At 45.5% G+C, this 21,150-nt stretch overlaps 1 protein-coding gene across 1 annotated transcript in view; it reads left to right on the forward strand.

Annotated features, from left to right (window-relative positions):
• LOC144152607 (nucleolar pre-ribosomal-associated protein 1) overlaps positions 1-21,150 on the forward strand; it is an 84,042-nt gene that overhangs the window by 678 nt on the left and 62,214 nt on the right. Inside the window, exons 2-10 of the mRNA XM_077683933.1 lie at positions 1,586-1,731; positions 2,956-3,243; positions 6,655-6,751; positions 7,422-7,504; positions 9,600-9,779; positions 10,392-10,513; positions 13,722-13,917; positions 19,256-19,390; positions 19,490-19,654. Coding sequence (XP_077540059.1) covers positions 1,586-1,731; positions 2,956-3,243; positions 6,655-6,751; positions 7,422-7,504; positions 9,600-9,779; positions 10,392-10,513; positions 13,722-13,917; positions 19,256-19,390; positions 19,490-19,654 — 1,412 coding nt within the window. The remainder of the gene's footprint in view (positions 1-1,585; positions 1,732-2,955; positions 3,244-6,654; positions 6,752-7,421; positions 7,505-9,599; positions 9,780-10,391; positions 10,514-13,721; positions 13,918-19,255; positions 19,391-19,489; positions 19,655-21,150) is intronic.

Consider the following 21,150-nt stretch of genomic DNA (forward strand, 5'->3'; position numbering starts at 1 on the left):
AAACTCCAAAGCTAATTTGCTGCGCTCAATCTTGTTGCCACAAGCAAACTATGACAGCTCAGGCAACAAAAATATGGGGTTTTGTGTTTTTTTTTTCTTTCAAGTACAACCTTTTGACTCAACGTTGGCTGTAAGCGTTAAAACACCTTGGCAACACGTTGGTCATTCCACGTTAGCTTTCCCATGCAGTTGTACAATTCGTGGTAACCCATTTTGGTGTACATGTACAAAGCGAAACCATTCTTGAGTCAACTCGGCAAGCTCTGGCACCCTCATGCATTGCCCATTGGCCGGCCTTTAGTTCCCGTCTTTCCAAACCAGCCCGTGTAAACATATTCACCAGTTACGTCTGACATGCGTGACGGATCCTGAGTGCATGCACAAGATGTACAATTAGACAAATCTCGCACATGTTTTATTTTTCTGCTCAAATTACGGCTCAAAGGTACTACCTCTGGTTAAAATAATGCAGTAGAATTTATTTGGCCAGCTTTAGCTCGCAACCTCTTTTTATCACTGTAATGTAACCAAAAGTTTTGAAGAGTCAGTCAAATGAAATGCAAAGAAAAAGGCCAGGGCTGGTCTTTTCTTTCACAACCTCACCCACTCTGGCCACCCATGAATGGATCGAAAAGGAGGAGATGGACAAACGTTCTCTCTCCACTTCCCCATCTGCAACTTTTTAGGTACCATGTAAATGGGAGGGTAGGGAGGTATTGATGCACGCCCCACCTTCCCTTGGTAAGGTGAGGTGTGCATAAATGCCACATCACTCGCTTTGACTGATTAGGAAATATGGTTTTTGTTACAAAGGACAGCTGCTTGTTTTTGAACCGTTGTGCTTGAACCCTCATCTCCCTTCCCAAGGCAGGAGGAGGATTGGTGAGTGTGAATTCATAAAGGGTGCAAAATAAATTGTTAAAGGTGACATGCCATGATGCATTTTGAAATTGTGATGGGGCAATGCAGAATCAAGCTTCTTCCACACTTCATATTGTGTGTCAGGCATTTGCTTGAAATCCTCATTCTGTTTACTGCTCTGGAAACTTTTTGACATTCTGCTCTAGCAACCTCTGATCACATTTCTGTTTGGCTAGGACACTCACAGCATTGTCCAATGAGGTAGTTTGTCTGTTTCAAAGGGAAAAGCCATAAATCCATATCCGTATCTGATGGACCCAATCATCATTGAATTCCTTGTTGAAATTTTAGTCTTACTCTACAAACTTGTTGCATTCATCACCTAACTCCTCAACAATAATTTAATTCTTCATTTTCTCTCTTCAAAAGAATGAATAAGGCACACGATTGTAATTAGAACCAGTTTAGCATTACTAAAAAACATGGCTAGTGTTGTCAGAGTTATGCATCATTTAAAAAGTTGAGTGTAACCTTGCTGGTACATGGAGGGTATCTTAGATAGAGTGCTGTTTGAAATATTTCACACAAAACCCATGCAGAGCACAATGTATTCGATCCTTGGTTTTTCTTTTGTGCTATTAGTAGTGTTCACAATCATAACACATTGTTGTGGATTGTCACTGATTGCCGCTGCTTATAAATCTGCTTTGCAAAAATTTTTCAGAGCTTCGGAAGTTTGTCGGAGCGGCAGACTCGTTTGCCAGCGGGGAAAGCACGGTGGATGCTGTGAAGCAGTTCCTCGATGGCACCAATGCCAACTTCCAGGGCGTCATGTCACTTCTGGACGGCGTTAAGCCAGGCGCTGTCATGGTAACCCTGTCCTCTCCTTGCCAATTTCATATTTCATAGGGCCGTATTTTTCTTGACCAATGGATCATCGCACATCTTGTTATTGAAAATGTATGGCAGATAAGGGACACAACTAGAGAAGCACAGGCACACAGCACTTGTGTTCTTTTTTTTTGATGAAGCCCTGCTCAAGACTGACCACTGAGTGATAAAAAATTATGCAATTTATTTTCATCAGTTTTCGTTTAGGTCACCAATAGTCTAAGGGCGAATTGACAGATTAGTCCCAACGCAAGCAAAAGGTCAGTTGATGGATGTCAGTAAAGGCCATAAAGGGAAGGGGTGTCAAGGGGTGCTGCAAAGCCTAACCATCAACTAAATGTTTGTTCTGTTGGGAGAAAGACATGTCAGAGGTTGGAAGCAGGGAAGTCAGACATGTGGCAACTGTAACTACTGGTTGTGTCATGACATATATTATTAAGTAATGGTAGTAGTGCGGCAATATTCCTTGTGCCACGCAACCAACTCACAGGGCATCTGCTTTATGGTCTCTTGCTTTTCAGGAATGGGATCTGCGGGTATTTATGGGTAGCATGGCTGTCATAATTCATCTTCTTCCTCCAAGCAGCTATTACACAGTGGTTCACACCTTTTCGTACCTTTCGTTTCAATTATTAGGGTGCATTGACGAGACCAATGTGACTACAGCTGGTAGCTGTGTAGATTTGTCTGAAGAGGCAGTTAAACTTGATGGTACTAGTTTCTTCTTTTTTTGCAAGTTCGTAACTTCACCTTTCTCTAGTATCCTTGGCCCTGGAAACAGACGAGTTGTGTGTACATTTTTTTTTATAGTTGTTGTCTTTAGGTTATAAGCAACTTATCTAGTCGTAATGGCTATGTATTCACCGCTACAGCCTGCCATCACTCGGTGCAAAGTGTGACGCTCTGGGGCGGAATTCTTAGTTTTCTCCATTTTATGCCCGTTTCAAAGTGTCTGTTTCGAGCTAGCCGTGATTGGCTGAAAGCAGACGATTAGGTGTAATGCAGCACTTGAGGTGAGGCTTGGTTTCTGCGCCCGTCATTGCCTCACAAGTGCGCCTACGCCATGACTGAAACGGATGCGAAATGGACATTTTTGAAACGGACACAACTCAGAATTCTGCCCCTGTTAAAGCGTGGTAGTGCGGGCTTGTTGGTACATACTTCTCTGCCCCTGTTCTTTTCCTCCTGGCCAACTCCGTGCAGCACACGGCGGTGTACAACGTCCTGGAGCGGCTGTTCTCCCGGCTGCCGGAGGACTTCCAACAGCATGTGAACACGGCGCTGGTGTCGGCACAGCAGATGCTGCAGAAGCACAGCCGCCTGCTGCACCAGTCGCTGAACCGCACGGCCAACTACTCGCATGTCCGGGCCACCATGCGCCTCCTCACCTCCATTGTCACCCTCGGCCCAGAGGGGGCACGCTACGTCACCAGCGTCATCAACTTCGAGACGGTCGACCTCACCCCGTGGTTCAACACGCGCAGTCGCAAGGTGCAGTGACTTCTTCATTACCTCCCACCTCCCCATATCTATGTCATTTTTGTCACTCCTCATCACTAATCATTGCTTTACTGTGTTTTCCACCTCACAACCTTGCTTATTCGTAATGTTGTATTTACCATGGCCCTGTAGCGCTCTTTCGTTGGCTGCGAAAGACAAGGGAAAAGAAGAAGCGCGCTGCCTGTGCTTGGTGCACCACAACGTTCATCTTACGCGCACAAAAAACACATGGACACAGAAGACATTGAAAAGTGCTACTTTCAACTGAATTTTATTGAATTGGTGTGAAATGGGTAGTTCAGTTCACCACATAGGCAGTTAAGTTCAAAGCGCCTGCCACGTTAGTATTCTTGTTCTGGCGCTGCGCTGTGACCTCGTGGTTCCCGACAGCCCTATGCACCATCAGCTTGTAGGATGCCTCACAACTCTCCTCCTTTATGCTTTGAAAGTAGTCCTTTACACCGAAGTAGAGTTGTGTGCTCTTAGTACTCCCTTCATTTAATGCAATTTTATCAGGTTTTGTTTCATCATAGCAATGCCGCTCTTCGCCTTAACTCTTTCGGGACCGCTCCATAGGCCATCGATCACATATGATCGATGGTTTCGCGAGCCTGCACAATACAAATTTTCGCTCTGTGGAACACCTAGCGACATCTAGGAGATAGTTTGAAAACTGGAGTTTTCTTTTTTGTGAAGTTTCTTTTTTTGTCGCCAGGCGGCAACGAATCAGATATTTTATTCTGACGGGCAGTGGTTTCGAATGTAAACAAACATGGCGTCATACTCGCCCGAGCGTGATAAGAAATCCTCCTCGTCTCGTCTCGCATATGTTCGCCTTCTACTGTGGATTTTAACGATGAGAGTGGCAGTGAAGAGTCGGAATGCGGCTTTAGAGATAGATTTTCAGCTCGAGTGAGGATTCGGGTGTCGATCAGCCTGTAACATCAAATCGCGCTCAAAGGTGGGTGTTGGTTTCGGTTTCAATTGACTCTGGAGTTGGTACGTGTGCTCTAAATATGTTCTGGCTGGTTTATATTTGTTCGCTAGGGTGTTAACTACCTATGGTGGTGATCTCCTGCCACCAGCGGAGAAACGGACCAAGTTTTCGCTGAGACGAGATCCCGGCGTGTACCTGGGCGACGACGTAGCCATGGTCCTAGTGCCAAAGAGATCACACAAAACAAAAAACCAGTTTCACCTAGCCGCATGAAACTTTCGCGATGAAGAACCAAACATTGTGTTAGATTTTGTATATCCTGAAATAATTTTATTCTTTTTGCATATTTTTATATTTAGGCTTTTTTCTATCTTTTTCTGTAGTTTTTTTACGAGGCTCTTACTTTCAGATTTTTTCATAGTTCTATCGTCAGTGTTGAAGTAAAACTTGGTATTGTATGTCAAAGAACATATAATTAACCGCATTTTGGTATATGCTAAGGCAGGTTGGTGCCTTTGCTTTATCTAATAAAAAATTTCTACCGAGACCTCCCTTTTTTATCACTTTTTCCGGTGGTCCCGAAAGAGTTAAATGCCCTCGTGGCAAAATTTCTATAAAGAAGACTCCTTGCTACTCTTCTCCATGGTCCATTGGGCCAGGGAGAGAAGAATGCTAGGGGTCACACATGGAGATAAGGAAACATGGATTAAAGAACATGGACTTGGAAGCAGACTCTTGTGGAAGACATTCTAATTCAAATTAAGCAGAGGAGGCGGGCATGGTCGGGACACGTCGTGTGCGAGGGACAATTGGACCATCCGTTTGACAGAGTGGCTGCCCATGGACCATGGAGGAATTTGGGGTGGACTAAGAACTCGATGGAGGAACGAACTACAAAAATTCGGGAGCAAAGAAAGGACTTGGCTGGCTGACAGTAGATGTGGAGATCTTTGTCTCCCAAAGGTCTTCATCCTGTAGTGGACAAAACTTAGCTAGTGATGATGATGCTGATGATGTCATTCTTTTGTTCTTTTTCATTGAGCAGGGCTTGGGGAAATATATATCTGGATATCTAGCAATTGTACTGTCATTTCAGACATCTTCTGCTGGAACTGTGTTATTTTTTCTTTTTTTGTACCTAAATTCTTTCACCTCTCATCATGTTCCTGTCTGCCTTTTAAATGCAGAGCACTGTAGGGGCTCGCCTTGTCGTCGTAGCTCGTTGTCACACCATCATGCGAATGCCAGAATCGGGCGGCACAGCGAGATAACGGATCCGAATAGAGCCCCACGGCGTCCCGTAACAGCGTAACACAGAGGCTTCGAAAACCAAGCATTTTATATAGTCATAACCGTTCGAAACTCCTAAACCGCTGGTACTTGTCCTACATCTCCCCGTTGTTTAGCACAAAGTAAACTGCAGGTACATTTGAGGCAAAATCTGTGTATATAACTGGCAGCCCCTGCGTCCATTTAGTTAAGCACGCCAGTTGGGTTCGTTTTTACGATAGTAAGTGAAAAAAGTGGCCGCCAAGAACGACGCTTTCAAAACTGCGCAGTAAGACGCTGGCACATACAAGATCCCGCTCGCGCTGTTCCAGGCAGGGGGCACACGAGCACTGCAAAGGCGGGAAATTTGAATTGCATTGGACAAACCTCTGTTCAATTCATCAAGAGAGGAGGCGGAGAGCATGATGGGTGGTAGCGGTGAGCGGATAAATGGCGCCACAGCCCATATGGCAAATCACTGCTCTGAACTTCCGGCAGCTTTCACGTTGATTGGAATGTCTGTAGTCTTTGTTTGTGGCATTTGTCTGTATATTCATGTCGCTGCTTATATGATCCATATGTTACCAATCCTCCATGTGACATGTCTTGCCAATCTCCAATTTTTTCGTTAAGGTTAGGCCAGAATTTCTTCTACTGTATGTTTGCCCCCCCCCCCCCCTCTTTCCTCCTCCTCTTGCCCATGCTTCTAACTTTTTATTCTTTTATGTGCTGGCATATTTGTTTTAAGCATGACTGCTTGATGTGTTATTTTACGCATGTTCCCACGTATCTGAAAACAGGGCTGGGTTGTTTTTACTGGCCGTTGTATTTACTCAGTTGTATTTATTACGAAGTCAGAGCCTTCCATGTAATGATAATTTTATATTCTGTATTTTCCTTTTCCAGAAATGCCTGACCAGAAGTAAGCATTTGCTGTAAAATGGCGAAAGTTCCATTTTTATTGTAACTGTATTTATTGTAAATATGTAACAATGGCTCTAAAATGGGAGTTCATGGTCCCCAAAAGGTCTGCAGAGGCATTTCAAGGGCCTATTAAGCTGTCATCGAACATTAAACTCCATGTTTGTCTTGTAAGATAGAAAGAGCTTAAAGCAGTATCTGCTTTACTTTGTGTTCTTGCACCTACCTACGTATTGGTCCCCCGGCACATCTTCCTCATCCATTTATGCCAACAGGATCCTGAAGATGTAAGAACGAGCACCATTTTTTTCCTGATGTCCATACTGGTTGTTGGGAGCAACTCAGTGGCACGCCAAGTCTTGCAGGCCAAAGGTGAGGAATTCCTCTTTTCAAATTGCTGTTTCCTTGCCATCAATAGATTATCTGTGTGTCAATGCCATTTCAGGTATCCTCCACTCGCTTGCACATTTCATTTTGCGGTCTTGACAACTGGGTTCCTGTGCTAGCTCCTTAAAAAAAAAAAAGAAAAGAAAGGAAGTTGATTGATTTCGGGAACATGCCAAGGGCTACGCCTCTGCTATGAGGCGCGTTGTAGTGGAGGGCTCCGAATTTATTTTGACCACCTGAGGATCGAACCCACGACCTTGGGCATGGCAGCACAGCGCCATAACCACTGCGCTAAGTACCAAAAATTTACAAGTACCAGAAAAGTACAAACCACTACTTGTACCAAAAAAGTACAAGTTGTTTGCTTTGCTGACCGTTCTGTGTTCTGGCAAATATCTTCAGTACGTCTTCGCGGTAAAAACAAAACATTTTTATAGATGACTGAAATGACAGTCATAATCCTTCTGTAATGGTCTGTTTTGTTATTGGCCTCATCAGTGAAGGTTAAAATGACCTTCACTATTGTGTGCATGGCTAATTCAGTAAGCACAAGCACTGTAAGTAGCAATTTATTCACTTGCACTGTGTTGTCAAGGGACTGCTGGGCTTTGTTCTAATGTATTGTAGTGACGTTACTGCCTATGTTCCCTTACAGGGCTGATAAACAGCATTTTTCCTGGCCTTTTGTACGACCGTGCGCCGTTCATACGCAGCTTTTTGTCGACATTTCAGTCAAAGGTGAGCGATCTTATAAGATGATTTCATTGCATGAAATTAGCTGACCCGACAGGGTGGATCTTCTCAGCTGTAGAAGGCTTTTTTGTTGTGCTTAAAAAAGCCATGTTAAGCCTTCTACATTGTAGTGCCATTTGCTGCTTTTCTAGTGAACCTTTTTTTACAGTATTTGAACAATCAGATAGCAGCTAGAGTTTCTTGTTATCATTGTAGCCCGAGTTGTTGATTCTCAAATTTTTGTGATAACACTAAGGGCTGTTTCTTTTCTTTTTCCCACGCAATGCCTCTAGAGAAAAAGAGTGCCCAAGTGATATATAACTGTGGGACTTTTATTGCAGTGCTCTTGATATAAATTCTGCACAGTGGCTGTATGAAGTGCGATTGAAATATAGACGGTATTTTCATAAAAGTTTAGGGGGTGGTTTCTTCTCTTGGCAAGAATGAAAACTGCCATGACAGTGCCTGCCATGTCTGCGCATGCATTTGCGTCTCACGGATGACAAAAGCAGGCCCGGCGTCCGCTTTGTTACCAACCGATTCTCGGCCGGGATGTCAGCAGATCTGAATAATCGCAGTAACATTGTGTGGTGATGCTCTACTTGCTCTCGAGAACTCCTCATCACCACCGGAGAATGGAGTCATAGTTGCGAAAGAAAGCGGCACGACGCACAAAATGCCTGCGCTGCAACACAGTTGCCTGCGTACACTGATATCGACACAGGTGCTCCCGCTGCTTGCCCACAGCAGTGTTGTTCAGTGAAAAAGTGACATGATGCTTCTGAAAAAAGTGTGAGCGGTCATGCCCGTAGACTGAGTTATGACGGTAGCGTAGCAGTGAGTGCATTGTTAGCTGGGAGACTAGCAAGACTATCGGCAAGTAGCCGAGCAGCCGAACGGGAAGACACTCGCTGAGAGCTGAGCAATCTCTGGCCGATACCAAAACACGGCAGTTGGCAGTCAGCTGATCTGTGCCGATGACTTCACTCGTGTCGTGCTGCAAAAAGCAGTACGTGATGTCTAGGTTATGCTTTTGAGCTCAGTGGGACACAATACTGCTGCTGCTGCCCGTAGAAATGCTGCTGCACAACAGTGCCACTACGGCACTCACTTTGCAGCCTTTGAGCCACGACCAGCTTGTACTTGCTCATATGGAAGTTGGGGTTGGATTGCAGCACAAGGTTGCCACACAGATGAATGGAACATTCCCTGTATTGACGTAACCAATGCTAATACGTCACACCCTGAGTTATAGAATCACTGGAACACACTCAGTACGAGAAAAGCACAAGCTGCGTCGTGGGCAGCCCGGCATAGATGGAGGAGTCGCGGCTGCATGTGCTGTGCATGGCCCGTGCATACGACGTCGCCTTAGCAATGGGGATGCGCAGGCAATGGCATGGGGGCACACTAACATGGTTGCCGGCATGCACGCCACGCCAGTGAATACAACCTATACTGCAGCAAAATTCAAGTGGTGTGCAGTGAAGTTTGTGGTTAGGGAAACTTTGTTGTTCTGAAAACTGCAGTCAACAAGTTGAGATTGGAAAAACACGTGGAACTTTTACTGTTGAGCTCCGCATGGCTGTACTGTTAGTAATCAGTCGCACAGCAATGCTGTACCCATGGCTATAAGGTGGGTCATTTTGGAAGGCTGTGGATTAACGTATGCTATTCGGGATTCTTAGTGTGCGCAGGCATCTTTGTTTTTTTTACTTTTGCCAGAAAAACGGCCACCAGGGCCGTAAAATGAACCCGGGACTGCATGATTGGCAACACGTCTTGGCCCGTAATAACCCACGGCAGTGGCCTAAGGGTTGAGACGCTTCAAATGTTCACAAGTTTATTGGCGTAAGCATTTTACAAAGCGGTCTCAGTACAAAGGAGGGAAACAGCACCGGGCCAGGGGGGTAAGACTCGCGCATTATAATGCAGAAACAAGCAGTGGCCATATGGCAGTCTAAACTCATCGCAAACTGCTAGCCGTTGGTACTGGCAGAGTTGGCGTGGGGCATCGGGTGTTTCACGTGGAAACGACCCTGCCAGGAAAACGAAATCTCAGCAGCTCTGCCAGTGCTGCCTTCCCCTCCTGTTCCCCCAGGTTGTGGAGAGCCTATCCTTCACCAAGACGCTCAAGGTGAAGATGCTGAACGACAAGTCGCTCAAGTACGTCGTCCAGCTGCTCACCTGGAAAGGGCCCAAGCCGTGGACCCTGTCGGGAAAGTGGAACAAGTACAAGGCGCAGCGGGAGACCGACAAGGAGGACCCCGAAGCGGTGCTGGTGAGTGCGCTGATTTCCCTGCCACGCAGCAACTTCGGGGGCTGTGCATTGTTGCATTTATAGTGCAAGTGCCTTTATAAGCCATGTTAGAGCTACGGCTTGTAGCCCCTGGTGAGCGGTAACAAATAATCGGGAGTGGCGTATCATTCATTATTCATCATTATTACTCATTATTCTATTTAACGACGAGAATAGCCCAAAAATGGACACTAGGTAATTGTTGTTTCCAGTCGTTACATGTGTGCGCAGGCAATGGCTGACCAGAGGAAGGAGCTGATTGGGTGGGGGCCCAGTACACCTAGCACTTGCAATTTGCAGAGCCCAAATTTGGGAACCAGTTTCCCCTAGAGGTCACATTAATTGGGACCGCCTAACTCATGGGCTTCAAACTTCGAAATCAAAAAGGCAACGATCCAGGTGATGTCGTAATTATTGGTGATTGGAGGGCTTGTGTCACGTTTTGCAGGGATCCCAAACAGCACCCCTCATTCCTGCCCTCTGTCTCGTTGCTAGCTAATATCATTAACGGCTGGCAATTTTTTTTCCCAACATTCCCATCACTCTCATAGTGGACTTTCTTTCTACATTGCCATTTTGTTTTGTTTTGTGTAGGAAGCGTCCAAGGAAGATGTCGAGGTGGTCCGGAGCACAGCCTTTAATTTTTTGATTTCCGTGTGCTGCTCGTCCAAGTATGGCGTGCTGTTTCGGGATCCCAGACTGGGCCAGTCAAGACAGTATGTACAAATGTGTGGTGTATTGCATTTTGATAACGTGCTGGGTCATTCTGAATTTTTCTTAACAGAATGTGCTTGCTCTATGGCTGGTGTGGTTTTAAATTTGATGACACAACGGAGGTAGGGAAATACTTTGATCTGTAAACTTTTGCCGAGTGCAGTTGTGGCAATTTTTAAATAGATGCTGAGTCAAGCTTGTAATGCTCTCCAGTGTTCTCGCTCATGGAATTCCAGGTGCACTGTCTGGAATACAGGTGGGCAGACTAATGCGTGGGAAAGATGGCAGGCACAAAATAATTAGACTGCTTTATTGAAGAGTCGCAGAAAAGGGGAGTTGTGGCTGTGCTTTCAGTTCTGTAGGTTTAGGTTAATGCCTCGGTGAATTTCACTTAGGTGGTGATCACTGCTACTAGCAATTTCCAGTGCATTTGTATTTTTCAACCAAGTGCACTGGCATGTAGGGCGTTTGAAGATGTTGTGGATCGTTACTGCTCAGCCAGCCGTTATTTTGTTAGGGATGCTTGGTGTTTTGAAACGGTTGTTGTAGTTAATCTTGTTATAGGGATACTTTCTGTTTCAAACCATCTGTGCTAATTGTTATGAAGAGGGCTCCATAGCGTATAGGGACTCGGGTATCAAAAATCATTTGATGCTGATGTCAGCCTGGAGGCATTGTAGGGAAGTTCGAGCCTCTTGGGGCCTTTTGTGACTTTTGTTTATGCAGTGGAATTCATCACACTAAAGGAGCTGTCTGAACCACCACTTGTAACAGTTTCACAGCTGCTTGTTGAGCGTACGAAAAACAGATCTGAGGTCTCCTGCCGGTTCGACAAATGAGAAACACCCTTGCGCTTTTATTTATTTATTTGGAATACTGCCGGTCTCTTTTTGAGACCAAGGCAGGTGGTCATGCAGGAGTATAGACATATACATACAAAAGTACCAAGTCGGTAGGTAATACAACAGTAATAAACGGAAAAAGTCGAAACAAGTATAAGGGTTAAGTAACTCATAATGTAAGCGTCATATTTTTGAGATTCCACATATCTGTAAAGGATACCGAAGAAGTGAAACAAGCACAAGGGTTGAGTAACGCATAATATAAGCATAATAATTCACGGTTCCACACTTTATAAAGGATGTCAACAGGGGAAATATTCCCAAGTAAGCTAAAAAAAAAACTTGTCTAGGAAAAAGAAATTGACATACGGACTAACCATATGTTGTGCAAACCACAACGAACAATATCAAGCAGGAATGGGACAGCAAAAAAAAAAGAAATCACAAAAGTGTGGGTCACCAAGTAAATCACACTACGGAAGGTTTGCACAGTTGGTATGTAGTATTTACATCAAACCGAAAAACAAGAGATAAACAGAGAAACAGAGATTCGCAGGAAAAATGCATTATTATAGAAAAATAAGTACAGTAAAAATTCGCAGCGGCTGAACATGAATCATGTTCAGCCGCTGCGAATTTCGCACAAGTCCTTGAAAACCTTGAAAACCCTTGAATTTAGAAGTGTCAATTTCAAGGCCTGGAAAGTCCTGGAATTTTTAAATGGTCCTTGAATACCCTTGATTTTTCAATGGCCCTGCCTTTTCACAAGAATTTAAAGTGTTGGTCATGGATTTTAGGTGTTAATAAATGTAAAAAAACATTGTAACAATCAAATTTCAGTGTATTGCGTGAAATTACAAGTTTGGTGGATTTTCATTATTACAAGGCAACATTGGGAGCAGGAACTTTTTAATCCAATCCATATCATGATACAGTTTAGTGGAAGCCAGCTTCTGTTCTCTATCTTGCATCTTCCATCTAGTCTGTGCCTCATACGCTCCATCTACGTTTGCTTTTAACTGCAAGTGGTGGACATGCGCATACTTCATCCTGCCTTGAAAAGCAACACTTGCTCCAGTTGATGCTCTTGCTGACAAAACAGGAGATGCAGGCAACATAAACTAAGTTTTGAAATCAAACAGCCTCAGAAAACACAGAAAAAAGAAAAACCTGTAAATATCAGCCATGAAATAAAAAAAATAAAGCTGGGGGCATTTACGAACCCGTTAGCACCTATCTGAATGTGCACTAATGTGCTTAGGTATTGTGCAATAAAAAACTTTTGCATTGTGTTGGAAAGGTTATAAATAATCCCAGATAAAACATTAGATGGGAACCTTGAAAATGTGTTTTCTGGTCCTTGAAAACCCTTGAATTTTTGCTTTTGAAGCCTGTACGAACCCTGATGATGTTGTACGTTACGCAGGCGCAAGTTACGGGTTGTTCACTGTACAGTGTACAGTACACGTGACTTTTAAATCCACGCTTCATAAACATTAGAATTGCATGTTTTATTTTTCTGCTAATTGGTAACGTTAGTGATTCGGGACAAGAAATCAGTTAATGTCCGTGTTAGTTACGGACGGGTCCAAGCGGTTGCATTCTCGGATAGCGAGCGGGAAACAGAAATATTTGAACGTTGCATTATTGCAGGAATATTCAGTCAAGGCGTGTGTGTGTTTTTGCCTTGTTTGCCGTGATTCCGAAGGGTGGATGAACTTGTATGCGTCGATTCTATAATGGTTGTGCAGTAGTTGAAACGGATATTTTAGACAGGCTTGTTTAGCTCTAAACTCTAGTGTATGAAGTCCGCAGTCTAATGGCATATTAGGGAGCAGTTCTGTGTCCCTCCTTGTTCCGTGTGTGCCGGGGCCGGCAGTCTGAGTGCGCCAAATCAGGTGAAACCCGGGTAACTGAGACAGCACGTAAAGTGGGGAAATGGTAGCCACTGCAAGCACCACTGACCATCAAGAGCCTTCAAGGGGGTTGTGGTTTCCATTGCATGTACCACACGAATGTAAAAGTGGCGGTGACAGATGCTAGGTGTGAATACGTTTTGTTTGGCAGGTTGAAGAATGGCAACCGGTGGGCTATTAAGGTAACAGAGTGGCTGTGGGGAGGAGAGATTAGAGGTAAAGAAAGACGTCTAATTCGATGGAGGGGTGAAATAAGAAACTTCTGAGGTGAAGAATGGACTAGGGCATCACTAGGTAGGAAGGGTTGGAGGAACATGGGAGAGGTATAAACAGGCCGACGATGGTGAGGGCGATGAGTTGGCAGTCGGTGGTGACCATTTTTGGCCCGGTTGTGAATCGCACTCCGTGTGCGGGGAAGCAGTCTTGCGTTGCTGGGCCTGCTGCCTGTGCAGGAACACGAACTTTGTGATCACGTCCACCCTGCTGACCATGGAGCACCCGTACAACCACGACCTGTGCTCCTCCTTCGTGGTGAAAGTGATGAAGGCGGCACCGGACCAGATCGGCCACTACCTGCACGGCTGGCAGCCCATCCTGATGTACTCCACCGCTGGCACTGCCCAGAAGCTCATCGACCTCTTCACCAGGGTCAGTGCGGGGAAGCACAGCTTTTGTGGTTTCAGGCCTGTGGGAAAACAGCCTGATGAGCCATGTTTGGTTTCTCTGCATCTCTGTGCTTGTGGCAACAGAAAAACTTATTGAGGAAAGCATCGATGGTGAAACAGGTTGGACGTCAAGTGACTTTCTTTTCTTTTCTTCTTTTTTTTTTGTCTCACTCAAGTTGGAGCAGACTTCGCTCTGCTAACTATGAGGCTATTGTTTCTCAACTCTTGTATCCATTAGCTGATAGTGGGGATACATACACTGTGTGTTACAGCCTGTAACACCTGAGAGAACTTCTTTTTCATCTACATTGTTGCAGTTCAGAGTAAATGTTGTGTGCCTAACAGGATCTTTCACTTGTTTATTGGGAAAATGAAACGAAAGCAAGGTGACTTGGCACATTGTCTACAAGGCCAACTGGAGGCCATGGCTATGTATACACCTGTTCATTAATAGCATTAAAAGCTTCCTTGAATTATGAACTCAGTGTATCTGTAAGCGACAGTTCAAAGGTGCATAAACAGATAAGGAAATATGTAGATAAGACACATATAATAGGCTATGTGCGGATAGGTGATGAAATGATTTGTGCACTAGAAAATAAAGATCCCTGACAGATAGCCTTTGGTTTAAAAACTCAACAGTGAAATTTACGTTGGTATTCTTGTAGGGCGTTTTAATTCTATTAAAATTTCTATGTGTACTGCAGTGTATGACTTCGTGGTATAGTCAGATTACACTCAAATCGAAATATAACGAATCACGCGGGACTGCGAAAAATAATTCGTTATTTTGAAATATCATTGTAATGAAAAACTTACGGTCATGAGGCAGCGCACAAACATGGGAATATGAAAATGCTGTACATTGGCAGTAGACGCATGTGCGGCCAAGCAAACTCTAAAAAATATTGCACTCACTTCAAAGCTGCTTTATTTGATGAAATCAGTTACTTCTGGCGCGTGCAGCACGCACAACTGATTCGAAATGCCTCTATTAAGTGCAGAGCCCTTAAGGCGCTCGCTTTGTCCTCGTAGCTCGCTTGCTGGACCCAAGTAGAGCAACAAGGCGTTCCGTCGTAGCCGCTGTCGTAGTGGCATAACAAAGAGTATTCGAAAGCCAAGCGGTTTATGTAGTCATAAGCATTCTAAACTCGTGAACCACTGGTGCTTGTCATACATCTCCCCGCTGTTTAGCACAAAGAAAACTGTAGGTACAATTGAGGCAAAATATACGTATTTAATCGGCAGCGCCCTCGTTCATTCAGTTAGGAACGCTCGTTTGGTTGGTTTTTACTAAGCGAAAAAAAGTGGCAGTACAACTCCGGCACGTGTAGGAGGAAAAGCAAGCACAAAAAGAACAGAATTCCTGCTGGTGCAGTTTCAGACATGGGGCGCGCGAGCACTGCGAAGGCAGGAAATTTGAATTGCATTGGGTGGTAGCAGTGAGCGGATAACGGGGCTATAACGTATTATGGCGAATCACTGCTCTGTACTTCCGACAGCTTTCACATCGAGTGGAACGGCTTTAATTTATCTTTTACTTTGCATAATACCTCATCGGGCATGGTATTGCGGAGAGCGATAAAAGTTCGGACTTTGTTCATGTGCACTAAAACGTTAATGTTCGACAGGATTTCATCTTCTGCATTCGGTGGCCCTCAGTCGCCTTCCTTCGCACCACTTTCACTTCTTCTTGGCTCCGTTGCTAGCTGCATTCGTCGTTGGGTCTCGCACAAACTTCGCAGCAAGATTCCCTATAACAAAGAAGTACTTGCCCGCACACGTGAATAGCAAGAACAGCTGACCAGCCACCGCAACCCAACACAACGAAACACGAGAGAGAAAAGCGGCAAAGGCGGCTAGGCCTGCTAGGCTACTGAACATTAAACCACGGCTTTGTGGTGGTGCTAGCAGTTGGAACTCAACTTGGTGATGATGATAGCTACTGGTGCTTGGGGGAATACACACAGACACGGTGGTTTCTGTTTCGTGTGAGAGTTGCAGTGCTGTTACTTTTACCTGAATTTGTGATACTGATGTTCCTAGATTATCAAGGAGAAAATAAATTACGTGGATTATTCTGAAATACAGTTAAACCTCGATGTAACGAACTTCAATGTAACGAAAACCTCGATGTAACGAACCACGGAATTTTTCGTAACTTCAAGTGTATGCACACCATGTATTTTCACCCTCTGTGTAATGAAGTCCCGTTTGCGGGAATTTCAATGTAACGAAGTTTCATGGAGAACTAGGCACGAAATTTACGTTGTAGAGGTATATTTTGGGAGACGCAGGCGCCGAAATGGGTCTCAATAAAACGCGAACGGCAACACGGGCCGGCCAATGCCGCGGATGCAGCGAGCCCCTTGCCTACAAACTGCGTGGCGTGCATACACGCCTGGCGCACTGTTTCTCTTTCTGTCGGAGCTTAATCGTCTACGCGGGCCTACGCGGACATCAGCGTGAACCGCACGAAGCGTTTTCTCCCCGCAAAAACTCAAAACGCGTCCCGCAAGCCACAGGCGCGCTGACGCAGCCGCGGAGACAACCCGCGCGATGCGAGTAGCTACAGCGACCGCTTCCAACCGCTCGCTGAAACGCAACTCGAGGGGCAAATGAGAGGGGCACGCGAGAGAAAAAAAAAAGCGGATAACGTTGGCGAAATTTTCACATTAAAACTGGTAAAACGTCATGCGCGCCGCTTACGAAAACACCCATCAAACATCCTCCGCGGTGGTAAGCCTAATCGCCTCTTGCGGGGCCGCCGCCGCCGCATGCCGCCGTTTTGCCCTTCGTTCGCTCATGCTTGTTGGGTTTCATCGCTGCAGAAAGCATTTGTGCGCACGTTTTTTTCGGACCGCGTCCGCGATTTTGCGCCGGCGGCGGCTTCTGCGCCAGGAAGTGACTTGCGCTGCACGCGGCAGTGGGAGGAGCCTGACCAGTTTCGCCAATGGGGAGGCGCGCACCCTATGGCGGGAGCTTCGAAGTGCTCGGGCATGCCGAAGATATTTGATGGGCGCTTTCGTAAGCTGCGCGTATGACGCTTTACAAAGTGAAAATTTCGCCCACGTTATCCGCTTTTATTCTTGAATGCCCCTCTCGTTTGCCACTCGGGTTGCGTTTCAGCGAGCGGAAGCGGTCGCTGGAGCTACTCACATCGCGCGGGTTGTCTCCGCGGCTGCGTCAGCGCGCCTGTGGCTTGCGGGGCGTGCTTTTGCGGGGAGAAAACGCTCCATGCGGTTCACTCTGATGCCCGCATAGACGATTAAGCTTCGATAGAAACAGAAAGAGTGCGCCAGCCGTGTATGCGCGCTACGTTTTCTTTTGCAGGAAATGCTTCACGGGATGAACACTTCATTAAAACCGCGAATTTCAATGTACAGTTAAACCTGGATGTAACGAAATTGAAAAAAGTTCGCAAATTTTCGTTACATCCAGGTTTTCGTTACATGCAGTTTTCAAGTAAACACCAGGGAAATCATCACGAACACCAAAAAAAACATGCGGCAGATGCCGATTTAGCGCAACTTACCTCAAATGTTTATTTAACACAAAAAAACTGCGTTATTTTCGCCTGTGTCTTTCGCGTCAAAGACGACGCAACGCGGCGGTCCAGAGAAACGAACTCCTCCAATGCTTCCTCATCATCCTGCGAGCCGACGTGACAAAACCTTGCGCTTCCACGGCACGGAGCTCATTTTCACAGCGAGCGCTCACAACGATACCCACGACGTCGCCGCGCTGAGAATGCGCTACGCCTAACAACAGAACACCTACCGGACCAGCCTAACCAGAGTGCGCTCGCCCGTTCGGCACGGCAGCGCCACCAGACGTCACAAAACATCGATGCTCGCATGGATGGCACGCACTTGCTTGCTGCAATCGTATGCGTTCTACCCGCCATCTTGCCCCATATTTTTTCCCCTATTATATAGAACTTGCGCGTTGTATTTACAAATTTTTAGTAGTGTTACGGCTCAAAATCATAAATGATCAGTGCCGCGAATTCGTTACATTCAGGTCGATTACCGCAACACCTTCGTTACGTGGAGGTCACAAATACATGGACTTCTATGGAGATGGAGTTGGGGATTGGAAAAAATTTGTTAAATCCAGGAATTCGTTACATGGAGGTTCGTTACATCCAGGTTTAACTGTAGCGAAATTTCAATGTAACGAAGTAAATTACGAATTTTACCAACTTCGTTACATCGAGGTTTAACTGTATATGCTAAATTTAAATTCGTAGTTCTGAAATACTTTTACATTGAAAATACAGTAGAATCTCGATAAACGGAAATTGCTTAAAACGGAATTGCCGCTTAAACGGAACAGTTGCCTGGAATTTGGTTGGCTTTGTATTCAGATAACGTAAAAAAACTCGGTAATCGGAACTAAAATTTCCGCATCACCGTGTAAACGGAACCAGAAATGGAACTTCTTGTGAAATCCACTGGCATGAGAATCAGCTTTTTACGGTTCTGGCTGTTTCGTTCTTGTTTTTTTTTTTCTTCCTCCATTCTTTTTTACCCTTGTTGGCCTCGTAAGCCTCGTCTCGTAAGTAGTTAGCCGTGTTAGCGCAACGAATGCAACATCGCAGTTCTTGTTCCAGTTGTTCGGTCTCGATTCTAGACGCCGAGGCTTCAGGGCTCACCTCCTGTCGCCTCTTTCGTGCCATCATTGTGCTATTCGTCCTTCATTACCACGTTGCCGTCTTCTAAATTCGGTGGCTCGTAAGCACTCGCGAAGTTGAGGCCTCTAGCCTCCGTGAAGATGCAGTTGCAAGGGCTCAAAGAAAAATAATTGACGCATTTTGTAGTGCACAGCGACTCATTGTTGCCAAATCAACTTTGTGAATGATGTGCCTACGCTTCTTGTAGTTTTCTTGCTTTCTGAAAACCATCAGCCACAGTCACTTTCTAGTGGTTAGAGTTCCATGAAATGCCTTTAGAAGTGTGTACGCACATAAATTTGCACCTTAGAACATCTCTCTCAGTAAACGGAACTCCTGTTAAACGGAACTAATTTTTCCGGTCCCTTGAAGTTCCGTTTATCTAGAGTCTACTGTATAAGCAATCTGGTGGGGATTTTTAAAATGTTCATAAACTTGAGAAATTCGTTAATATGGGGTTTGCAGTAATGATATTTGACTGTATATTGCAACAAAATACAGAACAGCTCTTGAATAAACTAAAATCTGTCTGTACCTGACAGATTTATGCATGTCAAAGGTGTTACTTTCCTGGCTTGACTAAATGGAACCTTTGGTGGTGGTTCACATAGCTGAGATTCATGGCTGCTATTTCGTCTGTGCGCAGGTTGTGGAAGTTCAAGATCTCAACGCCACCTTGTGGGCAACGAACGAAAAAGTTCCAGAGAGAATCTGCCGGCTCGTCGTGTACTTTGCCCTGTTGAGGCTGGTTCACGGTGTTGGCGAGGCCCAGAGCATTCAGGTAGGCAGTGTAATCCCTGCCTGTGAATGCGACCCTCTTAAACGCGTCCCATTGATTGGTTGTGATTGTTATTAATGGATTGTGCGCGTTTGTCCCCAGAACGAGAGCAAGGCGTTCCCCCTACAACTATCGTACCTGCGCTTCGTGGCTGCTTCACTGCAGTTAGTGAAGGCTGCTTGCGACCACATCAGAGGGCTCCAGTGCCCCGTGAGCGTGGGATTGAAGGGAAAGCTGCTACGGCTCATACGGCAGGATGTCTGGAAGGTAAGGAGAGGGAGGAGTTTGTCCTTTTCTTTCTCTTTTCTTCCTTTCTTTCTTTCTTTCTTTTTTTTTTTTTCCTCATTTTTTCAGACCTACCTCACAGAAAGTTGTTCAAAAAGCATGGTTGTGAAGCGGAAACATTGTTGTACTCCGTGCTCAGCAAGGTTTTCGAATACTGCAAATTTGCTCGGAACGCCCCAGAATTCTTGCGCATAATTCATTGTCTCGAGTGTCTGCCCACAAAGTTAAGCCTGACCATGGGCGTCGGCAGGATTTTGTCTTGCGGGTGGAAAACCGGTTGCACCGTCGTAGGGGGAGGGAGGGGGGCAAGAAGTTGCATAAAATTTACAGCATCCAACAGATATAATGAAAATGTAAGTAATTTTAAGTACACTCAAACTTCGGTGTAATGAAGTTGATAAAATTCATAATATACTTCGTTACACTGAAATTTCTCTACAGTGAAATTAGCAATTACCATGAAGTGTTAACCGCATGAAGCTCTTTCTGCACGCTAAAACTTGCCTCGCATACCACAGGTGTGCTGATGCATCACAGAGACCACCAGTGCGGTATGGGTAGCTCCAGCGACCGCGCATAACCGCTCGCTGAAAAGCAACACGAAAGGCAAACGAAGTTGTCCATGCGGGAAAAAAAGCTGATGATGAGGGCGAGATTTGCACCATAAAATGTCATCCGCGCTGCTTAGAAAAGCGCCCATCAAATATCCTCCGCAATGGTTAGCCTAATCGTCTCTGGCGGGGCCAACTGGCATCCCCGAGCCTTTCAAAGCTCCTGCCGTAGGGTAGGCACCTCGCCATTGGCGCAAATCGTCAGGCTCTTCCCACTGCTGCGCGGTGAGAGTCGCCTTCTGGCCTAGGCAGAAGCCGCTTCCGGCGCGCAATCGTGGATGCGGGCATAAAAGGAACGCGCGTGCAAGGCTCATAAAGACCACTAATGCTTTTTCGCGCACTTGCTGGAATGCTGGAACCCAACAAGTATGAGCAAACTCGAGCGAAGGGCATAGCGGTGGCATAAGGCGGTGGCGGCGCCATACGCAGTTTGTAGGCAAGGAGCTTGTAGGCAAGGAGCTCATAGGCAAGGAGCTCGCTCATGGACTCCGTGGCTCTCTGCATCCGTGGCATTGGCCAGCCCGTGTCGCCGTTCGTGTTTTATCGAGACCACCTTTCAGCGTTTGCATCTCCCCAAATCTACTTCCACAACCAAAATCTTGGGAAACGCGACTTCGTTACACAGAGAGTGAAAACACATGGTGTGCATGCACTTGAAATAAAAGAAATTCCGGGGTTCATTACAACGGGGGTTTCGTTACATTGAAGTTCATTACATTGAGGTTTGACTGTATTACGTTTCAAGATGTTTGATCACGCTCATGTATAACTACAAGAAACGACTGCGGCGGCAACATTTTCGATCAAAGGCTGACGTTTTCAAACAATTGTCTGGCACAGATCAGACATGTAGAATTAAATGATGTG

This window comes from Haemaphysalis longicornis, unplaced genomic scaffold (assembly GCF_048455015.1).
Source record: "Haemaphysalis longicornis isolate Haplotype H1 unplaced genomic scaffold, Haemaphysalis longicornis Haplotype H1 scaffold_9, whole genome shotgun sequence".
In the NCBI taxonomy this organism is placed as follows: domain Eukaryota; kingdom Metazoa; phylum Arthropoda; class Arachnida; order Ixodida; family Ixodidae; genus Haemaphysalis; species Haemaphysalis longicornis.